This window comes from Somniosus microcephalus, chromosome 17 (genome assembly GCF_052327205.1).
Source record: "Somniosus microcephalus isolate GS21.2 chromosome 17, FLI_Smic_1.0, whole genome shotgun sequence".
NCBI lineage: Eukaryota > Metazoa > Chordata > Chondrichthyes > Squaliformes > Somniosidae > Somniosus > Somniosus microcephalus.
Window position 1 is genome coordinate 63,440,387 of NC_141003.1, and position 20,905 is coordinate 63,461,291.

The window sequence follows — 20,905 nt, forward strand, 5'->3', positions numbered from 1 at the left end:
AACAAGTACAATTACAATGGAATGCTTACTCCCCGTCGGGACACATCAGCTATTCATACAGCGCCGGGTTCAGAAAGTCAATACAATGGCTTCCAGTGCTAGTGGGAGCACGATGTCCCTCAGCGGCTCCGTCCTCCTCACTGTTGCCGGCTCCAAGTTAATGAAGTGAAAGCAGGTCTTCTCCTATGGTCCCTAATGCATCACCATCACTGTTCTAGCAGGATGTTCTTGCAAAATCTCTGAAAACCCTTGCTTCCCAACTAACTATCTTATCTCCCATTCAAACAACTCAATTAACTCAGCAAACATTTGTTAAAATATTGGAATAAAACACTTGACCTATTTAAAAATGCTTTGTTTTTCCAGCAAATGCATTTATTTAAAAAAAATATGTGCTGTTGCACCCATACTATACACTCAACAAGCTGTTTTATCATTCATTGAATGGTTTCAATTCCGGGAATATGAAAAAAAACTTGCAAGGGATATTGAAGCTAGCAGTAAAAGTTTTTATAAATATATTAAGTTGCTGCCTGACAATTTACTGTGTGCTAAACTACAAAATATTGACTAGTAATGTATTAAAGAACTGCCTACACTTGGTTCTGAGTCCCCATGTGTAACATCACAAGAGACTGACTATAATATATTAAAAAATCTTACATCAGCATGTGCTTCCAGTCAACTTTTCCCATTATGGATTCCTATGTCCACATTTATAATGGGAACTGCCTGTATAGGTAAACTTGTCACACTGTAGTGACCCCTCCCAGGGAGATGATGCAGCGTCAACACTTGCCGGATGATGTAATTACAGTGTAACAAATTTACATAAGGCAGGTTACATTGTAAATTTGGATAGAAGAATTTATAATAGGAATAGAAAAGTAAGATTAGAATTTAAGACTTTAAAAGGGGAATGAATTACACATGTGTGCCCACTCAATTATCCCTCTCCCTGCCAAATCCACTTCATCTGAAGACATAAGAAATAGGAGCAGGAGTAGGCCAATCGGCCCCTTGAGCCTGCTCCACCATTCAATAAGATCATGGCTGATCTGATCCTAACCTTAAATCTACTATCACTCTACATCCCTCCCGAACCCATGTGATCTCCTGGGAGAGACAAAAAACCCAATGGCCAATTTAGGAGAAAAAAATCTGGGAAATTCCTCTCCGACCCATCTAGGCGATCGAAACGCGTCCAGGAGATCACTGTTCCTATATTTTCTACAGTACTTACCTTCTGTAAAAGGTGATCTCCACCCCAGCCAGGAACAGGAATAGAACCATCTCCTGAAATCTAACACATAATTAGAACACAAGAAGTAGGAGCAGAACCAGGCTATACGGCCCCTGGGCCCGCTCTGTTACCCACAGGGCCATGACCGATCCGAACCTAGACTCATGTCCAATTTCCTGCCCGCTCCCCGTAACCCCTAATTCCCTTTACTTCTAAGAAACTGTCTATTTCTGTTTTAAATTTATTTAATTATGTAGCTTCCACAGCTTTCTGGGGCAGCAAATCCCACAGACCTACTACCCTCTGAGTGAAAAAGTTTCTCCTCATCTCAGTTTTGAAAGAGCAGCCCCTTATTCTAAGATTATGCCCCCTAGTTCTAGTTTCACCCATCATTGGGAACATCCTCACCACATCCACCCGATCAAGCCCCTTCACAATCTTATATGTTTCAATAAGATCGCCTCTCATTCTTCTGAATTCCAATGAGTAGAGTCCCAATCTGCTCAATCTCCTCATACGTCCACCCCCTCATCCCCAGGATTAACCGAGTGAATCTTCTTTGTACTGACTCGAGAGCAAGTATGTCTTTTCTTAAGTATGGACACCAAAACTGTATGCAGTATTCCAGGTGCGGTCTCACCAATACCTTCTACAACTGCAACATTACCTCCCTATTTTTATATTCTATCCCCCTAGCAATAAAAGCCAACATTCCATTGGCCTTCTTGATCACTTGCTGCACCTGCATACTAACTTTTTGAGTTTCGTGCACCAGGACCCCCAGATCCCTTTGTACTACAGTACTTTCCAGTTTCTTGCCATTAAGATAATAACTTGCTCTATGATTTTTCCTGCCAAAGTGCACAACCTCACACTTTCCAGTATTGTATTCCATCTGCCAAATCTCTGCCCACTTACTTAGCCTGTCTATGTCCCTTTGCAGGTTTTTTATGTCCTCCTCACTCACTACTTTCCTTCCCATCTTTGTATCATCTGCAAACTTTGATATGTTACACTCGGTTCCCTCCTCCAAATCATTAATATAGATTGTAAAGAGTTGGGGACCCAGTACTGACCCCTGCGGAACACCACTAGTTACTGATTGCCAGTCTGAGAACGAACCATTTATCCCAACTCTCTGCTTTCTGTTAGATAGCCAATCCTCCACCCATGCCAGAATATTACCCCCAATCCCGTGATTTTTTATCTTGAGCAATAATCTTTTGTGTGGCACCTTGTCAAATGCCTTTTGGAAGTCTAAATACCCCTTTATCCACCCTGTATGTTACTTCCGCAAAGAACTCAAGCAAATTTGTCAAACATGACTTCCCTTCATAAAACCACGCTGACTTTGCCCTATTAAATTGTGTTTATCCAAATGTCCCGTTACTGTCTCCTTAATAATGGACTCTAAAATTTTACCAACCACAGATGTTAGGCTAACAGGTCTATAGTTTCCAGCCTTCTGCCTACTACCCTTTTTAAATAAGGGTGTTACATTAGCAGTTTTCCAATCTGCCGGGACCTTTGCTGAGTCCAGGGAGTTTTGGAAAATTATTACCAATGCATCTACAATCCCTACCGCCACTTCCCTCAAGACCCTAGGATGTAAGCCATCAGGTCCAGGGGATTTATCCGCCTTGAGTCCCATTATTTTACCAAGTACCACTTCCTTAGTGATTTTAATCGTATTTAGCTCCTCCCCCCCCCCCCCCCCCCCACTAGAGCCCCCTGATTCTCAAGTACAATGCTATGGGTGATCGATTCATATAGTAATGAAAATTACCTTCCTAAAATAAAATACAGACTTCATAACAAAAGTAATAAATCTGGCTGTAAAATTGTGTTTTGTGCCTTTGGAACTCTTCCTGAACATTTTTGATCAGCGACCTCTTCATCTGAGAGACACCTGGGGCCATGGTTTTGGGCTGAATTCTCTGTTTAAGCTGTTTTTCCTGGGTTATGTGGCCTTTTTTATTTTGACTGGCATATCATTCACGTAGAGCTGACAAGTGGAATCCATGCACGTGATAATTGGTTTTGGGTCATATCTATAACTACTTATTTTCATATTGTTTGTTTTGTTACTTTTCTCCTGCACAGACTTGATTTTAAGGTCTGCACACCCCATTGTACTCGATTATATTTCAAGCTTGTTTCCTATTCTAGTGTGAGAAGATTTCACCCCATACTTTTGCTTTGTTTTTCAATGTCTGTATATTAAACACTTTTTTCTTTTTAAACATAGCTCTCTTACAAACTTGTTTTCGAATTCTTTCAATGCAGGTGTGCACCCCTCCACAGCACAGTGGCACCTCGCCTGTTTCAACATCATCATCGATTGAATAAATGCGTAGGAATAGGAGTTGGCCAATAGGCCCATCGAGTCTCTTCCATTTTATTAGCCCTGGCAGCTCTACCTCTTTTATCCTCATTCACTGCCCTTTCACTAATCTCTGAATACCATTGCTTCCCATCTAACTATCTTATCTCCCATTTAAACAACTCAATTAACTCAGCAAGCATTTGTTAAAATATTGGCATAAAAAACTTGACCTATTTAAAAATGCAGGAGGGTGACGTGTAAGTCACTGTGGGCAGCACCAGGGAGGAACTCCTAGTATTCTAAGAAAAAGCAAGCTAATGTTCACCGGTGTTTGATTCCTTGGAACCACTGGGATTTCTGACTTACTCGAGTGGGGATTGTTTGGCACAAGCCTTGAACAGGCGGCAACCAGGTGCATAAGCAACAAGGATGTAATAATCCTCTCCCTTTCCATGCCGAAGATTTTTGATTCACTAAGAGGTTAGATATCCATCACTAAGCTCTGGAATTCCCTCCCTAAACCTCTCTGCCTCTCCTCCTTTAAGTCGCTCCTTACCGACATTACAACCTTGACTGCACTTCATAGCTGCTTCATTGGCTGTAAAGCGCTTCGGGAGGTCCTGAGGCCTGAAAGATGTCTTTCTTTTAAAACCCTACCTCTTTGACCAAGCTTTTGGCCACCTATCCTAACATCTCCTTACGTGGTTCTTTGTTTGATAACGGTTGCACTACGTTAAAGGTGCTCTATCAATGCAAGTCCTTTAATCCACTGGCTGGGAAGACACTGTTCACGCCCCATGACCGCGGGAGCTGTTGAGATTCAGCACCTCGGGGCTGTGGACAGCTCCCGGTTCGCATTCCCCCCCCCCTCCTCTTTGAATCTGTCCTCAGTGGCGGGGGCTGAGGATCACTTCGGGGCAAACTCGGCAGCTCATGCGTTATTTGCAAAGAGACTGTGGGGGGTGGGGGGGACATTAAAAAAATAATTTCCCCCTCCCTTCCTTCCCATCCTCACCGTGACGTGTGAATGCCCCCTCCCCCTCGCTTTATCTGCAGCATCCCTCTGCACAGTCAATGTGAGGAGCTGGGTGCAGCAGGAGCCGAGCTGGTTTGCATTGCGGTTATGTAGCCTCCAAAAAAAACCCATCTCGCTCTTTGCAACAAACACCCGCCCCCCTCCGCCCGATCCTCTCAGTTTTCGACGCAAACCAGTGCCCCAAATGCGCAGGGCAGCCGGTCCCGGGACACCGCGGTGATGCAGCCGAGTTAGTGCAGGAGTCCAGGTGCTCCGCAGTGCCGGTCGGTGCCTCGTTATTATATATAAAAATATTGACACATCTCCGCCGTGTCAGAAATTAGAAGAGCCAATTCTTTCATCCCACCACCGGAGCTCCTGATGTTTGAGAGGAGCCCGGATCGCGGCTTCTCCCTGAATTGGAAGCTTTGATTTTGTTTTTTTTCTCTCTCTCTTCCCATCAATTGCAAAGCCTCTTGTGTCCTTGGGTTATTTTTTGCGTCAGAAGATGGCGGATCCCACTGAGATGTTTTCCCTGTCAACCTTCCACTCCCTCTCCCCTCCGGGCTGCAGGTAAGAGCAGATTTTAAATATGTCTGTATTTTTTAATGTATTCATATCCATGCGGTCTTTACTTCTCTCACTTCTGCTGCATTTCAGCACTAAACCTGTTATTGTTTCCTATTAATTGTTAGCTCAACCCAGACACAATACACCATCTAAATATTGTGGATTTTATTTTAGAATTTTAATTTGTTTAAATACGGTAAAGGTTTTGCCAGCAAGGCCAAGGATTCAAAGCTGTTTTGTGAGAGCATGTCTGAAGGATGAAGATATCGCAGGCCACGGCTGACACTGCCGGAGGACAGTCAGCGCTGGGCCTGGCGGATTGTCAATTATATATTTTTTATATGTTTATAAAGGACAGCGGGTTGTCGCAGGGCCTGTTATGCGGTTATTGCGCCCTATTCTGAAATTAGAATCTCATCTTTTAATGTTAACATGTGATTTATGTTATTTATTGATCTTTATTTCACAATGGAATTTAATTAGTCACATCCCCCCACACACCCATCCCCCACCACACACATACACTCACCCATCCCCCCACACACACCCATCCCCCAACACCTGTACACTCACCCATCCCCCCACACCCGTACACTCACCCATCCCCCCACACACACCCATCCCCCAACACCTGTACACTCACCCATCCCCCCACACCCGTACACTCACCCATCCCCCCACACACACCCATCCCCCAACACCTGTACACTCACCCATCCCCCCACACACACCCATCCCCCAACACCCGTACACTCACCCATCCCCCCACACACACCCATCCCCCAACACCCGTACACTCACCCATCCCCCCACACACACCCATCCCCCAACACCCGTACACTCACCCATCCCCCCACACACACCCATCCCCCAACACCTGTACACTCACCCATCCCCCCCACACACACCCATCCCCCAACACCTGTACACTCACCCATCCCCCCACACACACCCATCCCCCAACACCTGTACACTCACCCATCCCCCCACACCCGTACACTCACCCATCCCCCCACACACACCCATCCCCCAACACCTGTACACTCACCCATCCCCCCACACACACCCATCCCCAACACCTGTACACTCACCCATCCCCCAACACCTGTACACTCACCCATCCCCCCACACACACCCATCCCCCCACACCCGTACACTCACCCATCCCCCCACACCTGTACACTCACCCATCCCCCCGCACACACCCATCCCCCACCACACACATACACTCACCCATCCCCCCACACACACCCATCCCCCAACACCTGTACACTCACCCATCCCCCCACACCCGTACACTCACCCATCCCCCCACACACACCCATCCCCCACCACACACATACACTCACCCATCCCCCCACACACACCCATCCCCCCACACCTGTACACTCACCCATCCCCCCACACACACCCATCCCCCCACACCTGTACACTCACCCATCCCCCCACACCTGTACACTCACCCATCCCCCCACACCCGTACACTCACCCATCCCCCCACACCCGTACACTCACCCATCCCCCCACACACACCCATCCCCCCACACCTGTACACTCACCCATCCCCCCACACCCGTACACTCACCCATCCCCCACACCTGTACACTCACCCATCCCCCCACACCTGTACACTCACCCATCTCCCCACACCCGTACACTCACCCATCCCCCCACACCTGTACACTCACCCATCCCCCACACCTGTACACTCACCCATCCCCCCACACCTGTACACTCACCCATCCCCCCACACCTGTACACTCACCCATCCCCCGACACACCCATCCCCCACCACACACATACACTCACCCATCCCCCCACACTCACCCATCCCCCCGCACACACCCATCCCCCACCACACACATACACTCACCCATCCCCCCACACACACCCATCCCCCAACACCTGTACACTCACCCATCCCCCCACACCCGTACACTCACCCATCCCCCCACACACACCCATCCCCCACCACACACATACACTCACCCATCCCCCCACACACACCCATCCCCCCACACCTGTACACTCACCCATCCCCCCACACTCACCCATCCCCCCACACCTGTACACTCACCCATCCCCCCACACCCGTACACTCACCCATCCCCCCACACCCGTACACTCACCCATCCCCCCACACACACCCATCCCCCCACACCTGTACACTCACCCATCCCCCCACACCCGTACACTCACCCATCCCCCACACCTGTACACTCACCCATCCCCCCACACCTGTACACTCACCCATCACCCCACACCCGTACACTCACCCATCCCCCACACCTGTACACTCACCCATCCCCCACACCTGTACACTCACCCATCCCCCACACCTGTACACTCACCCATCCCCCGACACACCCATCCCCCACCACACACATACACTCACCCATCCCCCCACACTCACCCATCCCCCCACACCCGTACACTCACCCATCCCCCCGCACCCGTACACTCACCCATCCCCCCACACTCACCCATCCCCCCGCACCCGTACACTCACCCATCCCCCCGCACCCGTACACTCACCCATCCCCCCGCATCCGTACACTCACCCATCCCCCCACACCTGTACACTCACCCATCCCCCCACACCCGTACACTCACCCATCCCCCCACACACCCATCCCCCACCACACACATACACTCACCCATCCCCCCGCACCCGTACACTCACCCACCCCCCCCACACCTGTACACTCACCCATCCCCCCGCACCCGTACACTCACCCATCCCCCCACACCTGTACACTCACCCATCCCCCACACCTGTACACTCACCCATCCCCCACACCTGTACACTCACCCATCCCCCCACACACCCATCCACTCACCCATACACTCACCCATCCCCCCACACCCGTACACTCACCCATCCCCCCACACACACATACACTCACCCATCCCCCCACACCTGTACACTCACCCATCCCCCCACACACCCATCCCCCCGCACCTGTACACGCACCCATCCCCCCACACCCGTACACTCACCCATCCCCCCACACACACCCATCCCCCCACACCCGTACACTCACCCATCCCCCCACACACCCATCCCCCCACACCTGTACACTCACCCATCCCCCCACACCTGTACACTCACCCATCCCCCCACACTCACCCATCCCCCCGCACCCGTACACTCACCCATCCCCCCACACCTGTACACTCACCCATCCCCCCACACTCACCCATCCCCCCGCACCCGTACACACACCCATCCCCCCACACCTGTACACTCACCCATCCCCCCACACACACCCATCCCCCCACACCCGTACACACACCCATCCACCCGCACCCGTACACTCACCCATCCCCCCACACCCATACACTCACCCATCCCCCCACACACCCATCCCCCTGCACCCGTACACTCACCCATCCCCCCACACCCGTACACTCACCCATCCCCCCACACCCATCCCCCCACACCTGTACACTCACCCATACCCCCACACACACCCATACCCCCGCACCCGTACACTCACCCATCCCCCCCCACACCCGTACACTCACCCATCCCCCCACACACACCCATCCCCCCACACCCGTACACTCACCCATCCCCCCACACACACCCATCCCCCCACACCTGTACACTCACTCATCCCCCCACACACCCATCACCCCGCACCCGTACACTCACCCATCCCCCCATACACACCCATCCCCCCGCACCCGTACACTCACCCATCCCCCCACACCCGTACACTCACCCATCCCCCCACACCCCCCCATCCCCCCACACACACCCATCCCCCCGCACCCGTACACTCACCCATCCCCCCACACACACCTATCGCCCCGCACCCGTACACTCACCCATCCCCCCACACACACCCATCCCCCCGCACCCGTACACTCACCCATCCCCCCGCACCCGTACACTCACCCATCCCCGCGCACACTCAACCACACACACACTCAACTAGACACACCCATACACACACACCCATCTACACACACACACCCATGTATATGCACGTGCATACATGCACACCCAACTACGCAGACCCATCTAAGCACACACCCAACTACATACACACCCATACACAGACACCCATCTACACATACACCTAACTACACACATCCAACTACAGGAAACTCTCTTTTTACCGGCACCTAAATAACCGGAAATCTCTCAACCGGCAAAATTCAGGAGTAGGTTCAGGTAAGTTTTACTTCATATTAGTGGCTGTGTAACCGGTGTTCCTGGATCTGTGGCCGTGTAACCGGGGTTCCTGCACCTGTTGCCATGCAGCAGGGACGCCTGGATCTGTGGCCGTGTACGGGGCTCTCGTACCTTGGTAAGTATACCTCTCTGTAATCCGGACTTTTTGATCAACCGGCACCACGCCGGTCCCGTCGGTGCCGGATAAAAAGAGTTTCCTGTACTTACTCATTCACACCCATCTACACATAACTTGCATTTATATAACACCTTGCATTTATATAGCGCCTCTAACGTAGTAAAATATCCCACGGCACTATCAAACAAAATTTGACATCAAGGCGCATAATGGCGATGACCAAAAGCTTCGTCAAAGAGCTAGGCTTTAAGGAGTGTCTTAAAGGAGGAGAGGGAGGACAGATGCATTTAAGGGGAAACTAGATAAACACATGAGGGAGAAAGAAAAAGGTTATGCTGATAGGGTTAGATGAAGATGGGTGGGAGGAGGCTTGTGTGGAGCATAAACACCGGAATGGACCAGTTGGGCCAAGGATAGATGCAAGGGGGACTCCAGAGGTAACGGTGCGGGAGCGGGAAGTGAAGCCACTGCAGGAGATTTTCTGGCAACGACTGGATAGATAAGAATGGAACCAGGCGGGTGCAGTCCCACCCAGCTGGACAACGGAGGAGAAACGTTTGAGGAGGATGGTGTGGTCAACTGTATCAAACATGCCCATCTACACATACATGTCACACTCATCTACACACACCCATCCACATACACCCATCTACACATGTCCAACAGCCATCTACACACAACTATCCATGCACACATATAATTATACTCACTTACCTATGCACACATCCATCCCTCATATACACTGATCTATACATACACCCATTTACACACACATACACCCATCAATCTGCACACATACATCACAATACCCACATCTACTCTCACAGCCATGTACAAACACCCATCTATGGACACATATATACACATCAATGTACACACACTCTCATTCCCCACATCAATGTACACACATCAATGTACACACACCTCTCATCCCCCACACATACACTCATCAATGTACACACACCTCTCATTCCCCACATCAATGTACACACATCAATGTACACACACCTCTCATCCCCCACACATACACTCATCAATGTACACACACCTCTCATTCCCCACACATATACACACACATCAATGTACACACACCTCTCATTCCCCACATCAATGTACACACATCAATGTACACACACCTCTCATTCCTCACATCAATGTACACACATCAATGTACACACACCTCTCATTCCTCACATCAATGTACACACATCAATGTACACACACCTCTCATTCCCCACACATACACTCATCAATGTACACACACCTCTCATTCCCCACATCAATGTACACACATCAATGTACACACACCTCTCATTCCCCACATCAGTGTACACACATCAATGTACACACACCTCTCATTCCCCACACATATACACACACCTCTCATTCCCCACACATATACACACACATCAATGTACACACACCTCTCATTCCCCACACATATACACACATCAATGTACACACACCTCTCATTCCCCACATCAATGTACACACATCAATGTACACACACCTCTCATTCCCCACACACATACACACACATCAATGTACACACACCTCTCATTCCCCACACATACAAACATCAATGTAGACACACCTCTCATTCCCCACACATACACACATCAATGTACACACACCTGTTATCGCCCACACATATACACACACAATGTACACACACCTGTCATCCCCCACACATACACACATCAATGTACACACACCTGTCATTCCCCACACATACACATACATCTATGTACACATCCATCTATGCACACCTCTATCCACATACACTCAATCTAAACACCCCCACAGCCATGTACATACACATACATGCACAAAGCTTTTCCCACACTGATCCCACACACTCATCTACATACATACCTATCGATGCACTCATATATACATGCAAACGCACACCCATCAGCACACACATACATCCATCTGTGCACACATCCGTCTATACATACACTCATTTATACACACACTCATTAACACACACCTATGTACATGTGCATGCACTCATACCCCCAACTGGGTACACATCCATTTCCACTCACTCACACCCTCTACACACATGCTTATAGAGTCAGACAATATACACACAACCAGCTACACAAAGCAACACCTACACTGACAGACATACAAGTACATTCACACACACCTACATAGCTGTGTCCCAGCTGGTAGTCTTACCAGAGACTCTGGCAGTTACATGAGCTCAGTGTCAAGGATGGAGGTGCACTCACTCACCTGCCAGTCAGCATACTACTTGGGTATGATACTCTGGTGATTCGCTTCCTCTTCCCTGAGATGCTCCTTGCTTTTGCACTCGTTTCCTACCGGACACTGTCACTTTATTCTGCGAACTGTTACTCACTGTGGGCAGGGAGTCCTGATCTGGCATTCGTTTTTGCATGTGGTGCGTGGGAGAGAGTCGGCTCACAGAATAGAGCCGGGAATGGCAACGAGGAGCATGTCAGGTGTAAGGGAGCGTGCTTCAGGGGGTGCAGACTTCTACACCAGGAAGGAGACAGCAAAGACAGGAGAGAATGCTGTGAGTCATAAAGGCAAAGTGGGCAGTTCATAGCGATGGCACTGAATGGGAAGGGGCATATTAGGTCTGGAGCATTGAAGAGAGCAACTCTGAGATCAAGGGGTAGAAATTGGTATCGCCCATTTTACAGTCGCACAGAATCAAGGTCAAGCCCTCAGCCCCTTGTATATGTTAATGAGAGGCCTCAGGCCTATTGAAGGACCCCTCTGGGAAATTTGTTTCTGATGAGTGGAGCTGGCTTCACTCAGGATTCTTCAGCGTCCCCCTGCTAAAAGTACTTTTATTTTTTAAATCTATTTTTAAAAAGCTGTCCAGGAGGAGCAGGATGTTCCCACCCACCCCCACAGTTCTCACACTCACCACCCCCCACCCCCGCCCCACACCCCCGTCACCTAATCTAACCCCACGGGACGTATTTTTGTGCCACTGAGGGTGAGGCAGCTCACACATCAAAAACTAATCAGACCTGAGGCACAATTTGGCGCCACCGTTGGGCCTCTGGGTTTGGGCGTGGCAGGTAGTGTCTGGTCTGTTGTACCCGTATCATTGTTGGAACTGAAAAGAGTCAGTGGCTGCTTTTCAGTTGGTGATGGACTCTCTACTACGCTGTGTCTGGTGGAGAGATGCAGAAAGCTGCAGTACTCTGGCCATGAGTTACTGTAAACAGCACCGACACCTACATTGCCTTTGTTCCTGTCACCAGTCATCTTCCTCATCTTTAAATCTGCGCAACTAACCTGAGAATGTTTGATGGGGCAGTGTAGAGGGAGCTTTACTCTGTATCTAACCCATGCTGTACCTGCCCTGGGAGTGTTTGATGGGACAGTATAGAGGGAGCTTGACTCTGTATCTAACCCGTGCTGTACCTGCCCTGGGAGTGTTTGATGGGACAGTGTAGAGGGAGCTTTACTCTGTATCTAACCCGTGCTGTACCTGCCCTGGGAGTGTTTGATGGGACAGTGTAGAGGGAGCTTTACTCTGTATCTAACCCGTGCTGTACCTTCCCCAGGGAGTGTTTGATGGGACAGTGTAGAGGGAGCTTTACTCTGCATCTAACCCATGCTGTACCTGCCCTGGGAGTGTTTGATGGGACAGTGTAGAGGGAGCTTTATTCTGTATCTAACCCGTGCTGTACCTGCCCTGGGAGTGTTTGATGGGACAGTGTAGAGGGAGCTTTACTCTGTATCTAACCCGTGCTGTACCTGCCCTGTGAGTGTTTGATGGGACCGTGTAGAGGGAGCTTTACTCTGTATCTAACCCGTGCTGTACCTGCCCTGGGAGTGTTTGATGGGACCGTGTAGAGGGAGCTTTACTCTGTATCTAACCCGTGCTGTACCTGCCCTGGGAGTGTTTGATGGGACCGTGTAGAGGGAGCTTTACTCTGTATCTAACCCGTGCTGTACCTGCCCTGGGAGTGTTTGATGGGACCGTGTAGAGGGAGCTTTACTCTGTATCTAACCCGTGCTGTACCTGCCCTGTGAGTGTTTGATGGGACAGTGTAGAGGGAGCTTTACTCTGTATCTAACCCGTGCTGTACCTGCCCTGGGAGTGTTTGATGGGCAATGTGGAAAGTGTACAATTCCCAGCATTGATGTGCCTCATCTCATACAAAAATGCACTGAGTGATGCAGAACCTGACATTTCACATTTTCACTTACGTCAACAAAGTGGAAATGAAGGATTGAGTAAAGTCGGAAATTGATGAATCATCATTTGTATTCGGGATGCAATATTATAATCGGTCTATCCGTCAAAGGACTTTAACTTCCACTCAGATTACCCACGCTCAGTGTTCCCAGATTAGAGCATGGAAATGATCCAATGAATAATTGGTATGAGGATTCCTTGCAAAAATGTCAACCGCACCCCACCCCCACCCCATTCCCTCACTCAAGGTGCTGTGTTCACTGGGGAACAGCCCATGGGCATCAGCTGCCCTCCAGTATGTCATCCAAGTGACCCTTTTTCATAGGGACATCAGAACAGGATGGGGCCATTCAGCCCCTTAAGCTTGTTTCTATTCAGTTAGATCATGGTTGATCTGTACCTTAACTCCATCTACCCACCTTTGATCCAAACCCCTTGATACCCTTACCAAACAAAAATCTACAAATCTGTCTTGAAAGCTCCAATTGACCCTCTGCATTCACAGCCTTTCGGAGGAGAGAGTGCCAGGTTTCCACTGCCCTTTGTGTGAAAAAGTGCTTCCTTGTTTCATTCCTGAATGGCCTCGCTCTCATTTTAAGATTATGCTCTTTTGTTCTGGATTCTCCCACCAGAGGAAATAGTTTCTCTGTATCTACCGTATCAACTCCCTTTATCATTTCTAACACCTCGATCTGCTCATAGGGGTACGGTAGCATAGTGGTTATGTTACTGGACTAGTAATCCAGAGGTCTGGACTAATGATCCAGAAACATGAGTTCAAATCCCACCGCGGCAGCTGAGTTTTGGATGATCTCAAGCTTACATCGGGTGGAATGTGGGAGGCCAACCAGGCAGGAGTGCATTGCAATAGTCAAATCTAGAGGCATGGATGAGGGTTTCAGCAACGGATGAGCTGAGACAGGCGATGTTACGGAGGTGGAAATAGGCCGTCTTAGTTAAGCCGCGGATATGTGGTCGGAAGCTCATTTCAGGGTCAAATACAACACTAAGGTTGCGAACAATGTGGTTCAGCCTCAGATGTTGGGGAGAGGATTAGTCAGTGGCTATGAAATGGAGTTTGTGGTGGGGACCGAAAACAATGGCTTAGATCTTCCCAATATTTAATTGGAGAAAACTTCTGCTCATCCAGAACTGGATGTCGGACAAGCAGTCTGACAATATAGAGATCGTGGAGGGGTTGCGAGAAGTGGTAGTGAGGTAGAGCTGGGTGTCGTCAGCGCATGTGTGGAAATTGACGCTGTGTTTTTGGATAATGTCCCCAAGGGGCAGCATGTAGATGAGAAATAGGAAGGGGCCAAGGATAGATCCTTGGGGGACACCAGAGGTAACGATGCGGGAGCGGGAAGAGAAGCCATTGCAGTTGATTCTCTGGCTACGATTAGATAGATAAAATTGGAACCAGGCGAGTGCAGTCCCACCGAGTTAGACGACGGTGGAGAGGCGTTGGAGGAGGATGCAGTTGTCACCAATGTCAAAGGCTGCAGACAAGTCAAGAAGGATGAGGAGAGATAGTTTACCTTTGTCACAGTCACAAAGGATGCCATTTGTGACTTTGATGAGAGCCGTTTCGGTACTGTGACAGGGGCGGAAACCTGATTGGAGGGATTCAAACATGGAGTTGTGGGAAAGAAGGGCACAGATTTGGGAGGCGACAACATTTTCAAGGACTTTGGAGAGGAAAGGGAGGTTGGAGATGGGGCAGTAGTTTGCAAGGATGGAGGGATCAAGGGTTGGTTTTTTGAGGAGAGGGGTGATGACGGCAGATTTGAGGGAGAGGGGGACAGTACCTGAGGACAGAGAACCGTTAACAATGTCAACTAACATGGGAGCCAGAAAAGGAAGTTGGGTAGTCAGCAGTTTGGTGGGAATAGGGTCAAGGGAGCAGGAAGTGGGTCTCATGGACAAGATGAGCGCGGAGAGGTTATGAGGGAAGATCAGAAAGAAACTGGAGAAAGATGTGAGTTCAGGGCTAGGGCAGGGAGAACCTTTAGAGGAAGTTTGGTCCGGTGGGCTATGGGAAGGAAGGGAAGTGGCAGAGGCAGCTGAACGGATGGTCCCAATTTTAGAGACCAAGAAGTCCATGAGCTCCTCACACTTGTTGTCGGAGGTAAGGGTGGAGGAGACAGGGGAGAGGGGTTTAAGAAGACGGTTAGCAGTAGAGAATAGAAGCCCGGGTTTATCTTTGCATTCCAGAATGATTCTGGAATAGTGAGCAATTTTAGCAGACGAGAGCAGGGCCCGATAATGCTTTATGTGGTCCAGCCAGATCTGGCGGTGAATGGCGAAACCAGTTATCCGCCATATCCGTTCGAGTCTGTGTCCATTAGACTTAAGGGAGCGAAGATGAGAGCCGTACCAGGGGGAATGGCCAGAGTGAGAGAGGGTAATTGTTTTAGTAGGGACTAGGGCATCAAAGGTGGCGGTGAGGGTATGGTTGAGCAGATCGGTAGCTGCAGAAATGTCATGTTGAATGGAGGGCCAAAGGCTGAACAGTTGGGATTTTGTAAGTACAGTTGTAAGAGAGTTGGGAGAGAGTTTTTTCCAGGGGCGGACACAGAAGGAAGTGGGGTTGGGTGGGGGGGAAGGGGGATGAGGGTGGAGAGCGATAGGAGGAAGTAGTCAGAGATGGCCTTATCTGCGATTGACACGATGGTTGTAGCGAGGCCACGAGAGATGGCAAGGTCGAGGGAGTAGCCATGAATATGGGTTGGGGAGTTTACATGGAGGGAGAGATTGGGAGGATAGAAGGCTAGTGAACTCAGAGGAAAGAGAGCATGATGAATTGAGATGGAGGTTGAAATCACCAAGGATGAGAAGTCGCTCGGTGCAGAGGCTGAGGGAGGAAAGCAGAGAAGATATCTCAGTAATAACATTTTTATGGTACTTGGGTGGGCGGTAGAGAATGAGAATTTTAAATGAGAGGTGAGGGGGTGGAATAAGGTGAGATGCTCAAAGGAGGAGAAAGCGCCGGAGGATTAGGGGAACAGACCAAGGTGTGATTTGGTGATGAGAGCCACACCACCACCACGGCAGTCTGAGCGGGGCAAGTGGTGGAAGGTATAGCCAGGTGGGGAGGCTTCATTTAAGGGTAAGGTGTCATCAATCTATAGGCTCAATCTACTCAATCTCTCCTCATAGGACAACCCTCTCATCCCAGGGATCAATCTAGTGAGCCTTCGTTGCTCCGCCTCTAAGGCAAGTACGTCCTTCTTCAGATAAGGAGACCAAAACTGTGCGCAGTACTCCAGGTGTGGTTTCACCAAGGCCCTGTACAATTGTAGTAAGACTTCCTCACTCTTGTACTCCAACCCCCTTGCAATAAAGGCCAACATGCCATTTGCCTTCCTTTGAGATAAAAAACATTCGCCTTTTTGATTACTTTTTGTACACATGCATGAGTTTTTAGTGATTTGTTTACCTGGACTCCCAAATCCCTTTGCTCTTCCACAGTTTCTAGTTTCTCACCATTTAGAAAATACTCTGATTTATCTTCCTTGGGTCCAAAGTGGATGACCTCACGCTTCTCCACATTGAACTCCATTTGCCATAGTTTTGCCCACTCAGTTAATCTGTCCATGTCCCTTTGCAACTTCCTGCTCCCATCTACGCAACTTATTGTGCCTCCTAACTTAGTGTCATCTGCAAACTTGGATATACAACTCTCTATTCCTTCATCCAAGTCATTGATAAAGATGGTGAAAAGCTAAGGCCCCAGTACAGATCCCTGGGGAACATCACCTGTCACAATCCACCAATCAGAGAAGATTTCTTTGTGGATGGTTAGAAAACAAAACAAAAAGTTTATCAGGAATGGAATCTAGAAATTCTGGGTCCTGGAGGGTGGAATTCTGGTGTACGTATGGTGAGGGGGATTGGAATTTGGAGCAGATACTGGAAGGCAATTACATTCCAGCAGCATTTTCAGGGTTTTCTGGGATTGCCCCAAGAATTCTACCCTTCGCGCTCCCTTTACCATCAAGTGGACTCTGGGCCTGCTGACTGGGGGTGTGGGGTCCGTTGTGGGACAGCAAAAGGCCCAAAGTAACCAATGTCACGAGGCTGGTTTGGACCCACCCTCCCCTCCGTCCCTGGAGCAGCTCTGGCCACACCCTGTTTGCGATGTCACTAGATCGACCTTGCGACTTGAGAGGCTTCAAACCAGAGAGAAACTCCACGCCAGGATATCAAGAAAAAAGTTCTGCTCAGATTCTAATTTCTTGCTGTAAAATGGAAGCACCCGGAGTAACGAGGCCTCCCTCTGGACTTTCCATTTTAAACATCATTGCGGGGAAGCAGAATGATGTAATGTGTTTACGAGGAGCTCAGCCGCTCAGATCCTGAGTGTAGCACCAGGCAGATTAGGTTTTGCTGACTGTTTTTGTTCCTCGCTGATTTTCCTTCCCAAAGGCTGAGTTTACTAATACTAAAGAAATTAGTATTAATAAAAAAATAGTACTGGAGAAATTAATGGGACTGAAAGCTAACAAATCCCCTGGACCTGATGGCTTACATCCTAGGGTTTTGAAAGAGGTGGCTATAGAGATGCATTGGTTGTCATTTTCCAAAATTCCATGGATTATAGAACGGTTCCCGCGGATTGGAAGGTAGCAAATGTAACCCCACTATTTAAGAAAGGAGGGAGAGAGAAAATGGGGAACTACAGACCAGTTAGCCTGACCTCCGTAGTAGGGAAAATGCTAGAATCTATTATTAAGGACGTAGTAACCGGGCACTTAGAAAATAATAATAGGATTGGGCAGAGTCAACACGGATTTATAAAAGGGAAATCATGTTTGACAAATCTGTTAGACTTTTTTTGAGGTTGTAACTAGCAGAATAGATAAGGGAACCAGTGGATGTGGCGTATTTGGATTTTCAGAAGACATTCAATAAGGTTCCACACAAGAGGTTATTAAACAAAATTAGGGCTCTTGGGATTGGGGGTAATATACTAGCATGGATTGAGGATTGTTAATGGACAGAAAACAGAGAGTAGGAATAAACAAGTAATTTTCAGGTTGGCAGGCTGTAACTAGTGGGGTACCACAAGGATCAGTGCTTGGGCCTCAGCTATTCACAATCGATATCAATGATTTGGATGAGGGGACCAAATGTAATATATCCAAGTTTGCTGATGATACAAAGCTGGGTGGGAATATAAGTTGTGAGGAGGATGCAAAGAGGCTTCAAGGGATATAGACAGGCTATATATCGCCGATTCTTTATCGTCGCTGTGTCAAAATCCTGGAACCCCCTAACAAACAGCACTGGGAGTACCTTCACCACACGGACTGCAGCAGTTCAAGAAGGCGGCTCACCACCACCTTCTCAAGGGCAATTATGAATGGGCAATAAATGCTGGCCTTGCCAGCGACACCCACATCCCATAAACAATTTTTTTTTTAAGTTTGTGGGCAAGAACATGGCAAATGGAATATAATGTGGAGAAATGTGAAGTTATCCACTTTGGTAGGAAAAATAGAAAAGCAGAGTATTTTTTAAATGGTGAGAGATTGGGAAATGTTGGTGTTCAGAGGGACCTGGGTGTCCTTGTACACAAATCACTGAAAGTTAACATACAGGTACAGCAAGCAATTAGGAAAGCAAATGGTATTTTGGCATTTATTACAATAGGATTTTAGTATATAAAAGTAAAGACAGCTTACTGCAATTATGTAGGGCCCTGGTGAGACCACACCTGGAGTATTGTGTACAGTTTTGGTCTCCTTATATACTTGCCATAGAGGGAGTGCAACGAAGGTTCACCAGACTGATTTCTGAGATGGGGGATTGTTCTTTGAGGACAGATTGAGTAGACTAGGCCTATATTCTCTAGAGTTTAGAAGAATGAGAGGTGATCTCATTGAAACATACAAAATTCTTACAGGGCTTGACAGTGCAGATGCAGGAAGGATGTTTCCCCTGGCTGGGGAGTCCACTCCATAATATAACCACTTATACCCCAGTATTATTCTGGTGAATCTACACTGCACCTCCTCCAAGGCCAATCTATCCTTCCTGAGGTTCGGAGCCCAGAACTGAACACAATACTCCAGATGGGGTTTAACCAAGGCTCCGTCCAACTGAATTCTATATTCCAGCCCCTTTGAGATAAACTACGGCCTAACCAAGGTCTTGTTCAAAATCAACATTACCTCCTTACTTAGAATCATAGAATCCAACAGCACAGGAGGCCATTCGGCCTGTCATGCCTGTGCTGGCTCTTTGAAAGAGCTGTCCAATTACTTTCACTTCCCAACTTTTTCCCCATAGCCCTGCAAATTAGTCCTCTTCAAGTACATGTCCAATTGCCCTTTGAAAGTTCCTATGAATCTGATTCCACCACTCTTTCAGGTAGTGCGTTCGAGATCTTAACAACCCTCTGTGTGAAGACATTTCTCTTATTTTGCCAATTATTTTAAATTTATGACCTCTGGTTACTGACCCACTTGCCAGAGGAAATAGTTTCTCCCTACTTGCTCTATCAAAACCCCTCATAATTTTCAATACCTGTATTAGGTCTCCCTTTAACCTGCTCTGCTCTAAGGAGAACAATCCCAGCTTCTCCTATCTCTTCACATAACTGAACTCCCTCATCCCTGGTATCATCCTGGTAAACGTCCTCTGTACCCGCTCCAGGGCCTTTACACCCTTCCTAAAGTGTATTCACAATATTCCAGCTGAGGCCTAACCAGTGAATTTTGTAAAGGTTTAGCATGATTTCCCTATTTTTGTATTCAATGCCCCTATTTACAAAGCCAAGTATCCCATACGCTTTCTTAACTACCTTATCTACTTGCTCTGTCGGTTTTTGTATTCTATTTCTCTAGGTACAAAACCAAGAATTCCATTGACCTTTTTATGGCCTTGAGCTGTCACCTTTAATGACCTGTGTATCTACACGCCAGTCTCTGCTTCTCTACTCTTTCTATTTAAGGTGCTTTTCCTTTCCGTATTCTTACTTCCAAATGTATCACTTCACATTTTTCTACCTTAAATTGTATGCACCTTCTGTCCATCCAGTCGTTCTATCCCTGTCTTCTGTTCATCCTTCACAATCCACGTGACAATTTGCCATCTTCACCTCTTTCTCCACTCCCCCCTCCCCCCCACCCCCCCCAAACACACACACACCAATTTGGTGTTATCAGCAAAGTTCAATATAGTTCTCTCAGTTCCCAAGTCCAGATGTGCCTAATCAGGATTGGCTGTG

The 20,905-nt window shown here is 48.4% G+C and overlaps 1 protein-coding gene across 1 annotated transcript in view; it reads left to right on the plus strand.

Moving 5' to 3' along the window:
- The first annotated feature begins 4,349 nt into the window (after positions 1-4,349).
- Positions 4,350-20,905, plus strand: part of mapk8ip2 (mitogen-activated protein kinase 8 interacting protein 2) — a 71,018-nt gene continuing 54,462 nt past the window's right edge. The window contains exon 1 of the mRNA XM_086010544.1: positions 4,350-5,157. Within this exon, the coding sequence (XP_085866670.1) occupies positions 5,093-5,157 (65 nt within the window). The 5' untranslated portion in view covers positions 4,350-5,092. The remainder of the gene's footprint in view (positions 5,158-20,905) is intronic.